The sequence below is a fragment of the Lutra lutra genome, chromosome 15 (genome assembly GCF_902655055.1).
Source record: "Lutra lutra chromosome 15, mLutLut1.2, whole genome shotgun sequence".
Lineage (NCBI taxonomy): Eukaryota > Metazoa > Chordata > Mammalia > Carnivora > Mustelidae > Lutra > Lutra lutra.
In genome coordinates this window covers 31,321,003-31,338,395 of record NC_062292.1, presented here as the reverse complement: position 1 = coordinate 31,338,395, position 17,393 = coordinate 31,321,003, and the positions used below count along the sequence as shown (strand labels likewise).

Sequence of the window (17,393 nt, the reverse complement as noted above, 5' to 3'; positions counted from 1 at the left end):
AGTACACTTGGGTGTTTAGGACAAGACGGGCAAGGTGCCTAGCCTGTCCTTCTTGGGAAAAATACAAAACAAAGTAAATTGAGTAAAACTTAGAGAAAGCAGGACTGGGAAGAGGGTGGACTGTGTTGGCTCCATCTGGATTTCGGTGCTTTATGGATTCAGTCCCCAGGAAGCAGGTTCATACACTGCAGGTGCACATCACAGATTCCAAGAGAATCATTCGCAGTGAACACAGTAGCTGCTCAGTAACTGCTTGCTAAAGAAGGACCTTCACCTATTTCACTGGAAAATGTGAGTTGGTTCCCATTGTAGGCAAATGAGGATCCCGCATGGCCAGTCACTGTGATTTCAGTCCATCTGCTGCCTCCAGGAGAACAGGTCAAGCTCACAACCGTTCATGGTGATAATGTCAATAAAGACAAACAGCTTTATGAACGTCACACCCAGGTTCTCACACACAGGGAAGTTACTGATCCAATGCAAGGAAGAATAAAAGTCTTTATGAATTTGATGTTTCCCTAAGCTGCAGGTAAATTTCAGAGTTCTTTAAGTAAAAAGGCATGTTTAACAGTGTCTCATACTAGTACCTGGAGGGACTGCTCAATTGCTCGGTGGAATGAAGGAGGTCCTTGTGACGCTGTTTGCTGGACTCTGGAGAAAGAGCCCCTTTGGGGCGCTGCTCTAGGAAATCGGATTTGCTACTGCTCAGACTTCACAGAACAGCAGGGCGTGGGAGCCTGCCATCAGACCCGTTAGCGTTTGTGGGGAAAGCTTAGATGATTCCAATAGCGGTGTTAAAAAACAACAGTTACCATCTAAACCAAACAGCCCGGAGTCCTTCATGGTGATTGATCTCAGTTTCTGTGTTGGGGAAGACATCTGAAAAATTCTCTCACATTCTTTTGCCTCACAATATGTAGGAGTAGAATGTCTTGATTTGATTTATCTCAGTGATGTGTTTTTCCTTTGAGCTTGCTGCTCAGTTTTGAGTTTCTGAGATGTGTGAAGTATTAACATTCCTGGTGTCTTCGGGCTTACTTGTGGTCTGTTCACCATGTCAGTTAAGCTCCGTAATAGGATCCTGTTTCTGCTGGGGAAGAGCTGCAGTTTCCCAGAGAGCTCGCCAGATTGCAAGGTTGCCTGTTGTGTGTTTTCACTTGAGGCAGTATTTTCAGATGCAATCTTATGGCCTACACATTGGCCTGACCTATCACAGAGGGGGGTTGCTGCTTATGGACAGAGTGTCTTTTAATTCTTACTTGTCAGGATGTGAGGTGAGATGCAGGCCTGGTGTCTGAGGCTCTCTGGTCTAAGCATTGGAAAATTTAAGATGCTTAAAATACAATCAGTCTTTTTCTTTTCTTGCTTTCTTTCTTTTTTTTTTTTTTTTTTTTTGGCACAAAACTTCAGAGAACATGGTCTTTTAATACGAGAGTTTGGGGGGGCACCTGGGGGGCTCAGTCGTTAAGCATCTGCCTTCGGCTCAGATCATGGTCCCAGGATCCTGGGATGGAGTCCTGCATCGGGCTCCCGGCTCACTGGGAAGCCTGCTTCTCCCTCTCCCACTCCCCCTGCCTGTGTTCTCTCTCTCCCAGTGTCTCTCTCTGTCAAATAAATAAATAAAATATTAAAAAAAAAAAAAAATACAAGGGCTTAGGACTTCATTTTGAAGACTGACAAGGGGTTGGGGACATAATTTTTCTTGAGGGTTAAATAAACTCGTTAGTCAAATTGGCTGTTCCTAAACTTCAATCTCAAATAATCTGTGGGTCTGAGGCCTCGTGACGCCATGTTTCACCTTTTCACAACATTGATGCATGTGAATTCCTCACTGTTGTCTCTCAGACTGTGTGACGAAGGCTTTCTCCTTACTGTGCCCTCGTCCCCACTTTCAGAACTTCAGAAGGACTCTTTACTGTTACAGAAGAGAAGTTAAGCTCATCTAAATGCTCCAAAGCATGTCTGACATGGAGTACCGGTTCCAAATTTGTTTGAGTAGAGAGCAGCATTCTGCATTTGAAGCAATATTTTTTGCATGTTGAATATTTTGAGTGTCTGTTGCTTGCTCTTATGACTTGGTCAGCATTAATTAATAAGAAGCATAAATCAGTGATTCTCAACCCTAGCCACACATGGGAATCATCTGAGGAGCTTTTATAAAATACTAATGACCACAGTCCATTCCAGTATGAATTCAGTTGGAACCTCTGGGGTCAAGGCCCTGGGTCTGCAATTTTTTTTTTTAAATATTACTAAAGTGATTTTAAAGTGCAGAAAGGGTTGAGAGTATTGTAAGAGACTCGTACCTTTGTAAACATTTGTTGTATGTGTTACGTTCCCTTCAAGACTTGTGGCTGAGTCTAGACGCTGGTCGTGGCTGGCTCTAGGAAGGCTTTCCAGAACTTCTGTGAAAGACCTTTGATTGATACTAATAACGAGAGAAAACACCTCTGGTTTTATTTTATATAGTCTTAGTTTTACCCATGAGCTCATGTGAAATTGAAACTCAGAGACACAAGAAGCCTTTCTTTTTGAAGGCCATAGATGTATGGAGACGTTGTGCCTGCTGTGTAGACTGATAATTTCTGTGGATGAACTTGGAAAAGGGAACTCTGAAAACTGTCCTCATCACTGCAGTGCAGCGATGGTCCTCCTGAAATAGGAATTTCAGGAGACAAGTGTTCATCAAGAAGATATTCTTCACTGTCATTATCCCATGTAAAAGATAAGCTTTGTTTTACATTTCTCTTCCCAGAAAGACCTGTTGTCTTAAAGGCACATTGATCATAAAACACAGAAGAAAACGGAGATTGGCATTTCTGCAGCCGAGAAAGACCTGGCACTTCCCCGCGTGGGTCTCTGCTCAGACGACTGGATTCTCAACTGGTCATAGGACTGCTTCCCAGACTCCGGGTTTTCAGACTTGCAGTGACACTGTAAGATCTGCCTAAGGTTATTTAACTTTTATATTTTTTAGTTGTAAATCTGGGAGGGAAAATTTATCAGACCATTTTTTTCCCATATCATGAAGCTGTTTGTAAATACCCTGAACAGTTGTTGTAATGATGAAACATTTTTTACGGTTTATGATGTCTTTATCAGTATCAACTATTATATTAAAAGAGGTTATATAAAAATAATAGATTTCATTTTCAAAGGTGGTGTTTATTATCGTAAATGGAAACTACCTTCTTGATAATGTACATTGAATAGAACATAGTTAAGTTTTCATTCTAAGAGTGATCTGTGACTCAGATTTCCGGGATCAGTCAGTTTGCTTCTTCGTGGTGTGGGGAGAGAGCATTGGAGCACGCAGGGGGTTCTCAGGGAGCATGTGCTCAAGAGGATAGGTGCTCCAATGTATACCCCTGTCTCTCAGGGAAGACAACTTCTGCTTTAGTGCCATTTCTGAGGAAGGGGAACGACAGCAGCACTCATTAACTCTCACTACCACTCAGATAATAACAACATTTCTGCATAGTTCTTTGTAACATATGAAATTCTCATCGGTGAAGACAACTAATAAGTGTTCTTGTGGAAGGAGAGCTTTGTGGTAGGAAGTTCCTGAACTCAAACAAAAATAAGAAAATGCAACTTGTCTCAGAAGGGAAGAAGATTCTGTTTCCTCATGTATGACCTGTCTTGTCTGTTCCTTCACAAGCCTGAGTGTCTGAGTAAAGATACAGATTTGGTTCTCAGGTCACAGTTATGTTTTGAAATTGTGCATGACAACAAAGTTTAGCCCCCTGCCTTGCCTTTCAGGTTTGCGTAACATGATTCATAATTCAGTGAAATCTGTCTCTGATGCTCTTGGATGCTGAATTGTACCTTCTGAAACTGTCTTAGGAAATACTGAATTCAGAGGCTGTTTTTCATGTGGGGGCTTCAGACTGAGTTTTTTATCTGTTGCCTCCAGGGGTCCCATTAAAGCTCCAGGAGCCGGGCCCTTTCCTGGGGGCATCTTGAGGTGGCAGGAGAGTCTTGATGGGCTGGTCTGAGAGGGAATCCCGATGGTGTCATTTAGATTAGTTCCACTTCAATACTTTGAACCTTCAGGTTCTCTGTAGTGGGTTTAGTATTATCTACAAAGAGGTATTATAAGGAAAGCACTTGACTCACTGAGATGATTTAAAAAAAAAAAAACAACAGTTTTAGTAGCCCTTTAAGGGTAAAAAAGTCCTTGGAGACACGGCCTTCTATAGACCAGTTTAGCGGCCCCACTGCAGAAGAGCCCACAGGATGTCCTCGCTGCACCTGGAGAAGCTACTTAACCTTCTGGCCACAGCACCAGTATTAACAGGCCAACCTGCTGGCAGTGATCAGAAATGAGGCCATCATTCAGGACGAGCGTCCAGCCATTTTAGAGGAACGATTTCATGTTCAAATATATTTGATAAATAATGGATACAGGTGGCCAAATGCCTTTATACCTTGTGTGTCTTTATACATCCATACCCTGATATCTGGTACCACCTGAGGGAAGAAGATTGTCTCACCCGTGAACTGGGTGCGGTGCTTTGATCCCTATTTGTGAGTTGCACCGGAATGATTGAAATCTGTGCCTGTAGCACTTGAGTAAACTGTCCTTAAACTTAGTTACCAGCTAGAACCTCTTAAAATGTGTTACTTCATCGGAACAGCAGGCCTTTGTTTCTGGCACTCCTGTCCTTTCCCTGCCTGACCCGTGCTGCTGGAATTGTGCATCTTTTGCCATAACTGAGGCCTGCTGCAGGTCTGTGGTTTGCCTTGCTGCTCAAGGTGTGTTCCAAGGACTCGCAGTGTGGGCCATCTTGCTGGAGCCCTGCTGACCCGCTCAGGCAGATTGGAGCCAGATGTGCATTGTAGCAACAGCCCCAGGTGATCCTTGAGTTTGAGAAACGGTGGGATAGTGTTCTGTGTTTTACTCCGTGGAGCTGTGCTGTGGCGAGCATCATGCTTCTGGGAAAGGTAACTGGCTAGAGCTTGGAACCATGCTAGGGAACCCGTCTTGCTGCCAGCTGTTAGGTTTGGTGATACGGATCTGCCAAAGGTGAGGGTTGTACTAGAATGTGTGACCGAACTTACAGAGAGTCCTTTAGCAGAAGGCCCTGAAATCCTGGACCTCAGGCTTCCTGGTCAACCACTAGAGACTCCACTTCTCCAGTTCTCTTCAGCAAAATGGACTGGTGATGGCTGCCTCGCCTGCTTGTCTGGGGGTCGAGTCAAGTGGGGTCCTGCTAGTGGAATGCTGGAGCCATCGATGGGAGTGGGGAGGGCGCTCCTCCAGCTGGTGAGCCCCTCCTTGTTAAAAGTCATGCTGGCTGTGCTGGAGGTCACCATGGTGATTGGAGCAGGTCTGTGTATTCTTTTCATCATGGCATTTAGATTTCAACTTGGTAGTCTTCTGACCGTGCTCGTAGTCCTGACTTCCAATTTCAGGTAGCTATGATGAGGTTTTCATCACAATGCATTAGAGGTCTCTGCTCTGCCAGCCACCGAAATAGCTTGATGGCCTTTGTGACCCTGTGTCCTGTAACTTATTTTTTAGAGAATATGTTGATGAATATTTTGATGGATAAAATTTTCATAAACAGGTCCTACTGTGGTTATACAATAATATATTCAATGAGACATTTTTTTATTTTTATTCATTTAAAAGACATATATATACATATATATATACTACAAAGATTTTATTTATTTACTTGTCAGAGACAGAGAGAAAGCAGGAGCAGGGGAGGAAGGGGCAGAAGGAGAAGCAGACTCCCTGCTCAGCAGGGAGCCCAACGTGGGACTCGATCCTAGGACCCTGGGATCATGACCTGAGCTGAAGGCAGTTGCTTAACCAACTGAGCCACTCAGGCGTCCCTACTTTCTGTCTTTTAAATGTAATTTCCTTATATTATAAAAGTATATATTACTATATTATTATATTTAATTATACTAATTATGTATATTACATGTAATTGTATATTCTACAGCTAAATTGTAAGTTTTCTGGGTCCCAAACCAGAGTAGGAGGTGATCATGTGATCCCTGTAATCACGAGAACTCTGATGACGTTTCTCTCTACGTTGAAACATGGCGAAGGGATCTCTGCAGGGTCTGCGGTATCTGCCAGCCACCTGTGGCACTGGTCATGGTTCTCTTTCTTGGTTCATAGATACCTTTGGTCCAGTGGATCATCATGTGTCTTTCCAGAAACCTGACATGGGAACCTGTCCTGAATACGTTGTATCATCCATTCTTGCCTGTCAACTTCCTGTTCATTTCCTGCTTCATCCAGTTACTCAGTATATTGTATGGGTGTTACTGTAACACAGCAGATACATTTTGGAAGATAAACAATGTAAAATGCCCACTGATAAACAATGTAAAAGGCGCCCACTGAATAGATGTTTAGTCATCCTGTAAGGTAAAAGACAAATTGTTTCTGTTTTTCCATTTTAATGATAATTACCTTTTGTGAAATGCTAGTCTCAGTGCTAGAGACTTTCTATGTTGTTTTATTAATATTTTATTACTATAAAGAAGATACAGTTATAGCCAAAGTTATAGGTACTACAGAAAATGAAATGTGAAGGTCTTCTCTACCCTTCCAGAAATTCCCAGTCCAGCTCTGCAGCAGGAAACAGTGCTAGCATTTTGTATGTCCTTCTGGAAACTATCTGTGTATCCTACCATATATAAGTATCTCTCTCCTTTTTGAGTGGACTGGATTCATACCCTGTAGGCTGTTCTGTAGCTAGGTTTTATTTACACATAAAGATGTACTTTGGACTTCTTTCCATAGTAATATAGCCTGATCTAATGCATTCTTTTTTTTTTTTTTTTTTTTTTTTGGTGCAGAGTACCCAGTGTACAGATATGACAGAATTTAAGTCTGCCATTGCTGATATTTTAGATCGTTTCCAGTTTTCACTGGTACAGACAGTGGTGCAGTCTGTAACATCCTTATCTGTACATTTATCTTTACACATTATTCAAGTATATCCAAAATCTAAATTACTAGTAGTACTGTGGTCAAAAGAGGGGAATATTTAAAATTCCTATTTTGGAGTGCCATGTTGCTCTCTTAGATGGTTATGCTAATTTGCATTTGAAATTTAACTCTCAGAAGAGCCAAGAGTAGAGACTGTAAGAGTGTAAATCATTTGACCCATGTTCTCAAAGGTGGAAAGTAGTAGAGTCAGCTTTTGGACTCAGATCCACCCACACTATTTCTTCTAAGCAACAGATGTCTCAGCTGCTGGGTTTTGGGTTTTTTTTTTTAAAGATTTTATTTATTTATTAGAAAGAGAGAACACAAAGCAGGGAGAGGGGTAGGCAGAGGAGAAGCAGGCTTACTGCTATGTAGGGAGCTTAATGTGGGGCTTGACCCTGGGACTCTGGGATGATGACCTAAGCTGAAGGTAGACACCTAACTGACTGAGCCACCCAGGTGCCCCGTATTTTTTTTTAAAGATTTTATTTATTTATTTGACAGAGCACACGTAGGCAGAGCAGCAGGCAGAGGGAGAGGGAGAAGCAGGCTTCCCGTGGAACAGGGAGCCAGACTGGGGCTTGATTCCAGGACCCTGGGATCAAGATCTGAGCCGAAGTCCGATGCTTCATTAACTGCAGCACCCCGGCCCCCCTCAGCTGCTGTTTTAAGCATAATTTTGGCTTTAAAGCTAGGAGGCATTATTCTTTATCTCTTTATATTCTTAACACTCAATCAGGCAATTATGATAATTCTTCCATCATCAATGCACAGCCTTTATGATTTTGTATATTGATTTCATATCCTGCAATTTCACTGAATTCACTTAGTCTCACAGTTTTGTGGTGGAGTCTTCAGGGGATTCTATGCATAATACCATACCATCTACAAGGAGTGACAGTTTTACATCTTCTCTTCTGACTTTTTATTTTTTTTTCTTGCCTAATTGCTCTGGCTAGGACTTCCAATACTGTGTTAAATAAAGGTGTCAAGAGTAGACATCCTTCTTTTGTTCCTGATGGTAAAGGAGAAGCTTTCAGATTTTCACCATTACAGATGATGTTAGCTGAGGGTTTGTCATATGTGCTCTTCACTACATTGAGGTCTGTTCATCTGTACCCACTTTGTTGAGACTTATCACAAATGTTTGTTGAATTTTGTCAGAAGCTTTTCTACAACTATTGAGATGACTGTATGATTCTTCTCTGTCATTCTGTTAATGTGATGTGTCACATTGAATGATGTATGAATGTGGAACCATCTTTGTATCCCTGGAATGAATCCTATTTGATCACGATGTATAATCCTTTTAATGTATTCTTGAACGCAGTTTGCTAATATTTCCTTGGGGGGTTTTGCCTCTCTGTTCATCAGGGATATTGGCCTGTAATTTTCTTCCTTGCAGTGTTCTTGTGTGGTTTTACTATCAGGGTAAGGCTGGCCTTGTAAATGAGCCTGGAAGCTTTCCTTCCTCTTCTAAGCACTTAATGGTGGTCCTATGAGACGGATGTTGATTATTATTCTGATTAATACATGGGAAGAACTGAGGATCAAAGAAAAAAGGAATTAAATTTTAAAATGTAATCAGCAGATGGTACTTGACCAAAGGCCTTATGGCCCCCGAACTGCCAAAGCACTCGTTACAAGAATGCTGGTAGAAGAGGTGAGATAAGGGGTGTGGGATTAGTGGCTTTGAGTGTATTGATACTGGCCCATTGTGTTCACTAACAACAGGGAAATACACTGATATTTCTAGCCATGGGGCCCTGTCACACCTCAAGCCAGTAGCAACTCAGAACAGCTTTCTTTTGGCCTCCTCCATGTGTGATGGCCCCAGGGAAAATGGGTGATTTGCAGTTGAGGGCATTTGATCCAGAACTTTCTTTAAACCTCACTGCAGACATAATCATGTGGCATTACATCTGTCAGGATAGTTCCTTTTTATTAAGTGGACTCTTCCTCTGTCTCATCTGCTTTCCTCTCAGCTCTCTCTGTCTTAGGCTCAGACCAGATCTTTTTCTAAAGAAATAAGATCTTTGTCTGTAAGGCCATAGGATCCCTTCTTGACTTTGGATCAAAACTTTGCTATTTTCCAGGCCAAATACACCCACTGAACTTAATCCATAGACATTTCTTAGAATAATTTTTTTTTCTGTTTTCGCTTTTAATTATTTTTTGCTTCTAATTCACAACTTATTTATAAAGTCAGTTTGATTGTTCCTATTTTAAGATTGAAGAACCTGAATCATAGGAAGCTTGTGTGACTTATTTCAAATACAAGCCAGTCAGAGTTCAAGTGGTTGTTTACTCTCTACTAGTGCCTACTCCATCAAAAGAAGTCTCCAATTTAAGAAGCAGGTTATGTTCCAAAAATCCATGTGTAAGTCATGATTTGGCACTTGGAGTGAATTTTACCAGTAGTGGGGGAAATGTTAGAACTGGTGATTAGGCCCCTTGGCCAGCCTGCACAAGTCTGTGTAGCTCTTATATAACCACTTAATGATGCGTTTGCAATAAAACTAAGAATGATCGTGGGATTCTGATTACCAAAAACTCTGTTTCCTGGGAGAAGCGTCCAGTTGGAAGATGGGGATGCAGAGGGAACTAGAGAGTCTGCAGAGACATCAGGGGCACTGGGAAGGCTGCTAGAGTCTGGGACACTGTCTAATGCCCACTTTCTTGTTAAAACTTTGAGGATTTGGGTGGTTGGGTGACGCTTGGCGCTAGCATAACTTCCGCAACAGCTGTGCTTAGCATTGATAGGACTGATGGACAAAATCATTTATCTGAGGGGATATTAATGATCCTGATGGTAAAGACAGACCAGCAAATCAGAGAAAACGTTCCCCCTTCAGTCCTCCGTGTGGTGAGGTCAGCGGAGTTGGTTCCCCATTGGCCCACAGACCCCACAAGCTGGGCTGAGTTCTGGAGAGAAGATGTGGGTCCCTGGTGCTGGAAGAGGAGCCCATGATGCCTGTGTGTCAAGTGGTTCTGGGATGTGATCACATTTATGTCCTGTGTTTACATGTTCTGGGCTGCCTTGCACTTCAGAGTACAAAGCATCTTGTATTTCACTTAGCTTTGGAAAAAGTCTAGTGCCTCTTTAGACGACCCATGATTCCTGTCTTATTGTTCTCAGACATTTGTATGCAGCTTTTTTCTGTTGTTAGCAAAAGGGAGGATACATTCTTTGGGGAGAGGAAGCTGAGTGACAGATCCCTCCTGAGCGGCCTCAGGGTGAGTTCTTGCCTTGCCAGCACACTGAAAAGGTGAGGGGAGGCCCGCCTGCACCCCCTCCTTGGTCTGGTGACACGCAGACCTACCAGAGCCCTATGCCAGGTGCTTAGCCCAGAGAGGGAAACTGCCTTTACTACAACCCCTCCCCATGGTCCCTGCAAAGGACGGTAGGACCTGTGACCACTTTCAGAAGTGTTAACAAGGGAGGAGGGAAGTCAGCATCCACAGTTTTACATATATTCTGAGGTTTATAGAGTCTTTGTTTTTCCACTAAAATAATTTACAAAGAAATTTTTTGACATCCATATAATTCTTCCATTTCTTATGATGCTGAATTTGTGCGTGTGTTTGAGGAGTCTTTTTCTGTCCAGAAGGGAAATACGGTAATGATGCTGGAGTTGTGGCCAACATCTTCTGGGCACCAGTATCAGATTGGACATGCATCGCTGTGGCGTGCTCTGCTCAGGAAGTCCCCTGCTGTGGGGGCATGGAGTGGGTGACAGTGCACACTGGGACCTTCCTGGGGCAGGGGGTAGGCAGGTTTGCCAGGTCCAATGGCCACATGCTCAGACTGAGCCCTGGTGATTTCCTCTGGTGCCTACGTGTCCGCAGGAGGTGGGGAGAGATCAGGGAGGGACTATTCTGCAGGCTGTTCTACCTGCTTCAAGGAGTGCCCTGCCCAAAGGTTTAGAGGGCTACACCGCATTTCTCTTGTTGGCTTAAATTCACGTGTGGGATAAATAGACCGCAGGCGGTGGGGGGACCCGTTGCTCTTACTGCAGATTCCATTTTGTGCACATGGTCAGAGGTGAGGTAGGTGAGAGGGGAGGGAGGAGGTTGTGTGTTTTTGCTTTTGTTTGTTGACGGACAGAAACATGCTACTGGTAATTTGACTGTTAATTTTCCTTTACATTGAAGCCCTGGACCTTCTAGTAAAAGGAAAAAAAAGTTAAGAACAAAAACCTCATTTCAAGCAAATCCCACTCGTACTATTCTTTTTCTCATGTGCAAACAATGCTACATAACATAGAGGACAACGTAATAAGTTCTTGGCAGCTTACAGGGCCTGCTTGTTCATTTTTTACGCATTCTAGTCATCAGTTGAGAGAAAACTCTGGTGTCTGATATCTTGGCTTAGCTGATTGCTTTTTATTTTCTTTTGTTTCTTCTTATTCTAGGACCTGAGAGATTTAGGGGAAAGATCATATTTTCTTGAGATTTTTCTAAGACACAAGATATTCTTTTTTTTTTTTAATTTTATTTTTTATAAACATATATTTTTATCCCCAGGGGTACAGGTCTGTGAATCGCCGGGTTTACACACTTCACAGCACTCACCATAGCACATACCCTCCCCAATGTCCATAACCCCACCCCCCCCCAACCCCCTTCCCCCCATCAACCCTCAGTTTGTTTTGTGAGATTAAGAGTCACTTATGGGGGCGCCTGGGTGGCTCAGTGGAATAAAGCCTCTGCCTTCGGCTCAGGTCATGATCCCAGGGTCCTGGGATCGAGCCCCGCATCGGGCTCTCTGCTCCGCGGGAAGCCTGCCTCCTCCTCCTCTCTCTCTCTGCCTACTTGTGATCTCTGTCTGTCAAATAAATAAATAAAATCTTTAAAAAAAAAAAAAAAAGAGTCACTTATGGTTTGTCTCCCTCCCAATCCCATCTTGTTTCATTTACTCTTCTCCTACCCCCTTAACACCCCCATGTTGCATCTCCTCTCCCTCATATCAGGGAGATCATATGATAGTAGTCTTTCTCCGATTGACTTATTTCGCTAAGCATGATACCCTCTAGTTCCATCCACGTTGTCGCAAATGGCAAGATTTCATTTCTTTTGATGGCTGCATAGTATTCCATTGTGTATATATACCACGTCTTCCTTATCCATTCATCTGTTGATGGACATCTAGGTTCTTTCCATAGTTTGGCTATTGTAGACATTGCTGCTATAAACATTCAGGTGCACGTGCCCCTTCGGATCACTACGTTTGTATCCTTAGGGTAAATACCCAGTAGTGCAATTGCTGGGTCATAGGGTAGTTCTATTTTCAACATTTTGAGGAACCTCCATGCTGTTTTCCAGAGTGGTTGCACCAGCTTGCATTCCCACCAACAGTGTAGGAGGGTTCCCCTTTCTCCACATCCTCGCCAGCATCTGTCGTTTCCTGACTTGTTAATTTTAGCCATTCTGACTGGTGTGAGGTGATATCTCATTGTGGTTTTGATTTGTATTTCCCTGATGCCGAGTGATGTGGAGCACTTTTTCATGTGTCTGTTGGCCATCTGGATGTCTTCTTTGCAGAAATGTCTGTTCATGTCCTCTGCCCATTTCTTGATTGGATTATTTGCTCTTTGGGTGTTGAGTTTGCTAAGTTCTTTATAGATTTTGGACACTAGCCCTTTATCTGATATGTCGTTTGCAAATATCTTCTCCCATTCTGTCCGTTGTCTTTTGGTTTTGTTAACTGTTTCCTTTGCTGTGCAAAAGCTTTTGATCTTGATAAAATCCCAATAGTTCAGTTTTGCCCTTGCTTCCCTTGCCTTTGGCGATGTTCCTAGGAAGATGTTGCTGCAGCTGAGGTCGAAGAGGTTGCTGCCTGTGTTCTCCTCGAGGATTTTGATGGATTCCTTTCTCACATTGAGGTCCTTCATCCATTTTGAGTCTATTTTCGTGTGTGGTGTAAGAAAATGATCCAATTTCATTTTTCTGCACGTGGCTGTCCAATCTTCCCAACACCATTTATTGAAGAGGCTGTCTTTTTTCCATTGGACATTCTTTCCTGCTTTGTCGAAGATTAGTTGACCATAGAGTTGAGGGTCTATTTCTGGGCTCTCTATTCTGTTCCACTGATCTATGTGTCTGTTTTTGTGCCAGTACCATGCTGTCTTGATGATGACAGCTTTGTAATAGAGCTTGAAGTACGGAATTGTGATGCCACCAACTTTGGCTTTCTTTTTCAATATTCCTTTGGCTATTCGAGGTCTTTTCTGGTTCCATATAAATTTTAGGATTATTTGTTCCATTTCTTTGAAAAAAATGGATGGTACTTTGATAGGAATTGCATTAAATGTGTAGACAGCTTTAGGTAGCATAGACATTTTCACAGTATTTATTCTTCCAATCCAGGAGCATGGAACATTTTTCCATTTCTTTGTGTCTTCCTCAATTTCTTTCATGAGTACTTTATAGTTTTCTGGGTATAGATTCTTAGCCTCTTTGGTTAGGTTTATTCCTAGGTATCTTATAGTTTTGGGTGCAATTGTAAATGGGATTGACTCCTTAATTTCTCTTTCTTCTGTCTTGTTGCTGGTGTAGAGAAATGCAACTGATTTCTGTGCATTGATTTTATATCCTGACACTTTACTGAATTCCTGTACAAGTTCTAGCAGTTTTGGAGTGGAGTCTTTTGGGTTTTCCACATATAGTATCATATCATCTGCGAAGAGTGATAGTTTGACTTCTTCTTTGCCGATTTGGATGCCTTTAATTTCCTTTTGTTGTCTGATTGCTGAGGCTAGGACTTCTAGTACTATGTTGAATAGCAGTGGTGATAATGGACATCCCTGCCGAGACACAAGATATTCTTAAGATTATTCAAATTAAGGGCACCTGGGTGGCTCAGTGGGTTAAAGCCTCTGCCTTTGGCTCAGGTCATGATCTCAGAGTCCTGGGATTGAGCACCGCATGGGGCTCTCTGCTCAGCAGGGAGCCTGCTTCCCACCTCTCTCTGCCTGCCTCTCTGCCTGCTTGTGATCTCTGCCTGTCAAATAAATAAATAAAATCTTTAAAAAAAAGATTATTCAAAATAGGGGTGCCTGGGTGGCTCAATTGGTTAAGCATCTGCCTTCAGCTCAGGTCCTAGGATGGAGCCGTGCTTCTCCCTCTCCAAACTCCCCCTGCTTGTGTTCCCTCTCTCGCTGTGTCTCTCTCTGTCAAATAAATAAATAAAGATCTTTAGGGGAAAAAAAATATCCAGATTATTTTAAACTACACAACTCACTGCCCTCATGGTGGCCCTACATTTTGTCCATTACTCCTGTGTCCTAACGCCCCACACCTGGGTGAAGAGTCGAAGGGTGATGTTGGTGCTCTCTCTTTCCCTGTCCTCCCCTAAAATGCACTAAGACTTACTCCGTACTTCACACTGAGGACAAGGACAGGGAGAGAAGAGCCAAAAGCAGAGGTGGGGAGGCGTGGGCAGGACGGTGGCTCTTCAGGTGCACGGGGCCACTGAGCCCCTTGCAGAGGCTGCTGCTTTCCCTGCGCTCTCGACTCTTTCCAGTATCTTTCCTGTCTTGTCTGCATCTTTGCCTGTCTGCCTGTCACTGGCTGATTTTACATCATTTTCTCTCTTAGGGCCAAGAAGTCAGAACATGGCGGTGAACGATGGAAACAGTGATTTTGTGTGTCTGGGCAATGGTAGCGTGACAACCAGTGCTCCCACCCTCGGTGCCGTCCCACCCTGTGACGGGGACCTCGCCACCCAGCAGCTTGCAGCCAGAGAGGCCCTGAGAACTAAAGTGAGTCTGAACGGATGCCTGCAGGTCAATGGCACCATGAAGTCCTCCTTTCTGCCCATGGACAGCCACCAAAGAGTGCCCGCCATGCTGTCCCCATGCTGCCACCCGTGCCCATTCCATCGGCCCCTGGCCGGCCAGAGCAGTCACCCAGAGGGCCAGCCCGAGGCTGGCCCAGCCACGCCTTCTGCTCTGGCCTCATGCTGCTTGCAGCCACACTCCGAGTATTCTGCACCTCTGTGCCCCGGCCATACGCCCGTCTACCAGGCTGCGTGCTGCCTGCAGCCCTCTCCGTCCTTCTGCCTGCACCACGCATGGCCTGGCCGTTTTCCACACCAGCCCGGGCAGCCGCACGTGGCCAGCTTCAGGTGAGTGTGCACAGGTTCTGCTCACCTTTGTGCCCCACCAAGTCTGCACAAATGCTCCTGCTTGCGTCAGTTTCCCCAAAAGGAGGAGCCTGCAGGTGTCAGTGAGAGGAAACCAGAATGCATGTGAAATAATATGTCCCTGTCTCATCCATTGATAGACCCTTGTGTGCTGCCTGCCTGCCTGCCTGTCAGTTCGTTGTCCTGGTGGCCTTGACTTACAACGTTCCATGAAGCTTTTACTGTCAGCAGCTGTTGTTACTACTCGTGGGGGACACATCTGTGACAAGGCTGCCTGAACAGGAGTCTTGGTGGTCAGCAACCTTTATGACAATGAAGCAGGTGCTTCCGCATGCTTCCGAGCGGCACATCCACCACCTCTGTTCGTGTGCTTTGGTTGACCATGTTGAGATCAGACCATCTCTCAAGGGGGGACCCTGTCGATCTGCAACATAGGGCTCTGAAAACTACATTTTATGAAGTATTTTTGGGTCTGGTAGACGGAAAAGTGCTGGGCACACCTGTGTCGTGTCTGGCACCCGCCCTAGCCCAATGTATGCTTTCTGCTCTGTGTCTCTTCCACACGAACTGCAGGTGAGCGATGCTGGTATTTTCTGAAACACTGAGTGCTTTGTAAGACCAAGTATTAGTTCATGTTTGTTGGTAATGAGCTTTCAGTGAGCTGGGAAAGCACTCTCCTTTGCCAGTGAGGGAAGAGTTCACACCCAGGGAGATGCGCCAGTCTGACATGCACAACTCTATCGGCATTGACCCTTGTGGTCCACACCTCAGCCCACTTGGAGCATTTCTTTCTGGGGTGACAGAGAACGTCTCCTCCGGCCGCCTCCTCCTCATTCCTGCTGTCTTCACCCCACACGGTCACCACTTTGAGCTCTGCTACCGCGTGCTGGTTTTGCCTGGAAAGCTCGTGCAAATGCGGTCATATAGTGTGTACACGTCAGCGTCCCACGGTTTCCACTGAGCATAGTGTTGGAAACACAACTCACTGCCACATAGTTTGCCTTTCGGTTGCTGAGTCACAATGCACTGTGTACCTGGGACAGGCTCGCTGTCACCTACAGAGTCAGTCAGACCTCCAGTTGGGAAGTATGTCCTGGGGAAGTCACGTACATATGGTGTGCTGACTGTAGCAAAGAACACAGGGCTGTGTGCTTGGAAGTGGCTGATAAAGGAGATCTTAAAAGCTCTCATGGCAAGAAAAAGCTTTTGTAACTATGATTGGTGACAGATTTATTGTGGTGCTAATTTCACAACGTATACAAACATCAAATTATGTTGAAACTAATATAATCCTGTATGTCAATTATAGCTCCATAAAAAAAGGATCAGATCCAGAAAGGGGTTGAGGAATAGATCCTTTTCACCTTTATCAGGTTTGGGTTGCTGTTGACATTATCTAGTTTCACCGTTTTAAAAAGAACACAGAGGGAGATGGGGAATGACAATGGGTCTCGGGGGACCGTCCTCTGCAGTGTGTTCTTGCAGTTTCTAAATACATTTTCCAAGTCAGGGGCGAGAGTCTTTTAGTCACAGAACTACGGGAAGGATGGGCCAAAGCTATTTCTCCAAAGGCTTGTCCTGATAGCGTTATGCTACGTGACCAGCTCTAGGCTCCTTTTACCTTGGATTAAACTGTGGAAGTGTTTGACTTTGAAATTATATGGTCACTGATATTGACACTTTAGAATCATCAGTTATATGGTTGCAGGATGTGAGCGGAGACAGATACCTCTATATTTTGAGGCTGATCCCACCTTTAAAAAACTTCAGAAAATATTAAACCTATGGGCAGGTAACCCATTCTTTTAATACACAGGCAGAACTTTACCACAGCATTTCTGCACGTATTCTTAAAGGGATGAGAGTCCTGTGTTCATACGGCTTGGGGATGGCTCCGTCAGTTCAGTGGGTGACTCCTGGTTTCAGCTCAGGTCATGATCTCGTGAGAGGTCATGAGATCGAGCCCCACATCAGGCTCCATGCTGGGTATGGAGTGTTTAAGATGCTCTTTCTCTCTCTCCCTCTGCTCGCCTGTTCTCCCTCTCTCAAATAATAGATTAATCAAATCTTTAATAAAAAATAAAATAAATAAATAGAATAGCATTAAAAAACAGATAAAAATGTCATATTTGTCTATCAAGAAAAGTTGGAGGAAAAAGTGGAATATTCCTTGAGAAATTATTCCTATCCAGAATGTTTCTCAAGAATTTGAGCCTTTGATCAACTCCATGTAACAGATGGAATCTTCTACAGATTATCTGTACAGGAGTGTCTCTTCGCAGTTGT

At 43.9% G+C, this 17,393-nt stretch overlaps 1 protein-coding gene across 25 annotated transcripts in view; it reads left to right on the top strand.

Moving 5' to 3' along the window:
• DISP1 (dispatched RND transporter family member 1) overlaps positions 1–17,393 on the top strand; it is a 182,519-nt gene that overhangs the window by 122,457 nt on the left and 42,669 nt on the right. For 7 of the 25 annotated variants that reach the window (XM_047703698.1, XM_047703718.1, XM_047703693.1 and 4 more), the window contains 2 exons: positions 2,756–2,896; positions 14,559–15,089. In XM_047703698.1, coding sequence (XP_047559654.1) covers positions 2,756–2,896; positions 14,559–15,089 — 672 coding nt within the window. Of the gene's footprint in view, positions 1–2,755; positions 2,953–10,923; positions 11,007–14,558; positions 15,090–17,393 lie in introns of those variants that run through there. The other 18 variants (XM_047703711.1, XM_047703704.1, XM_047703708.1 and 15 more) reach the window with 7 other exon arrangements.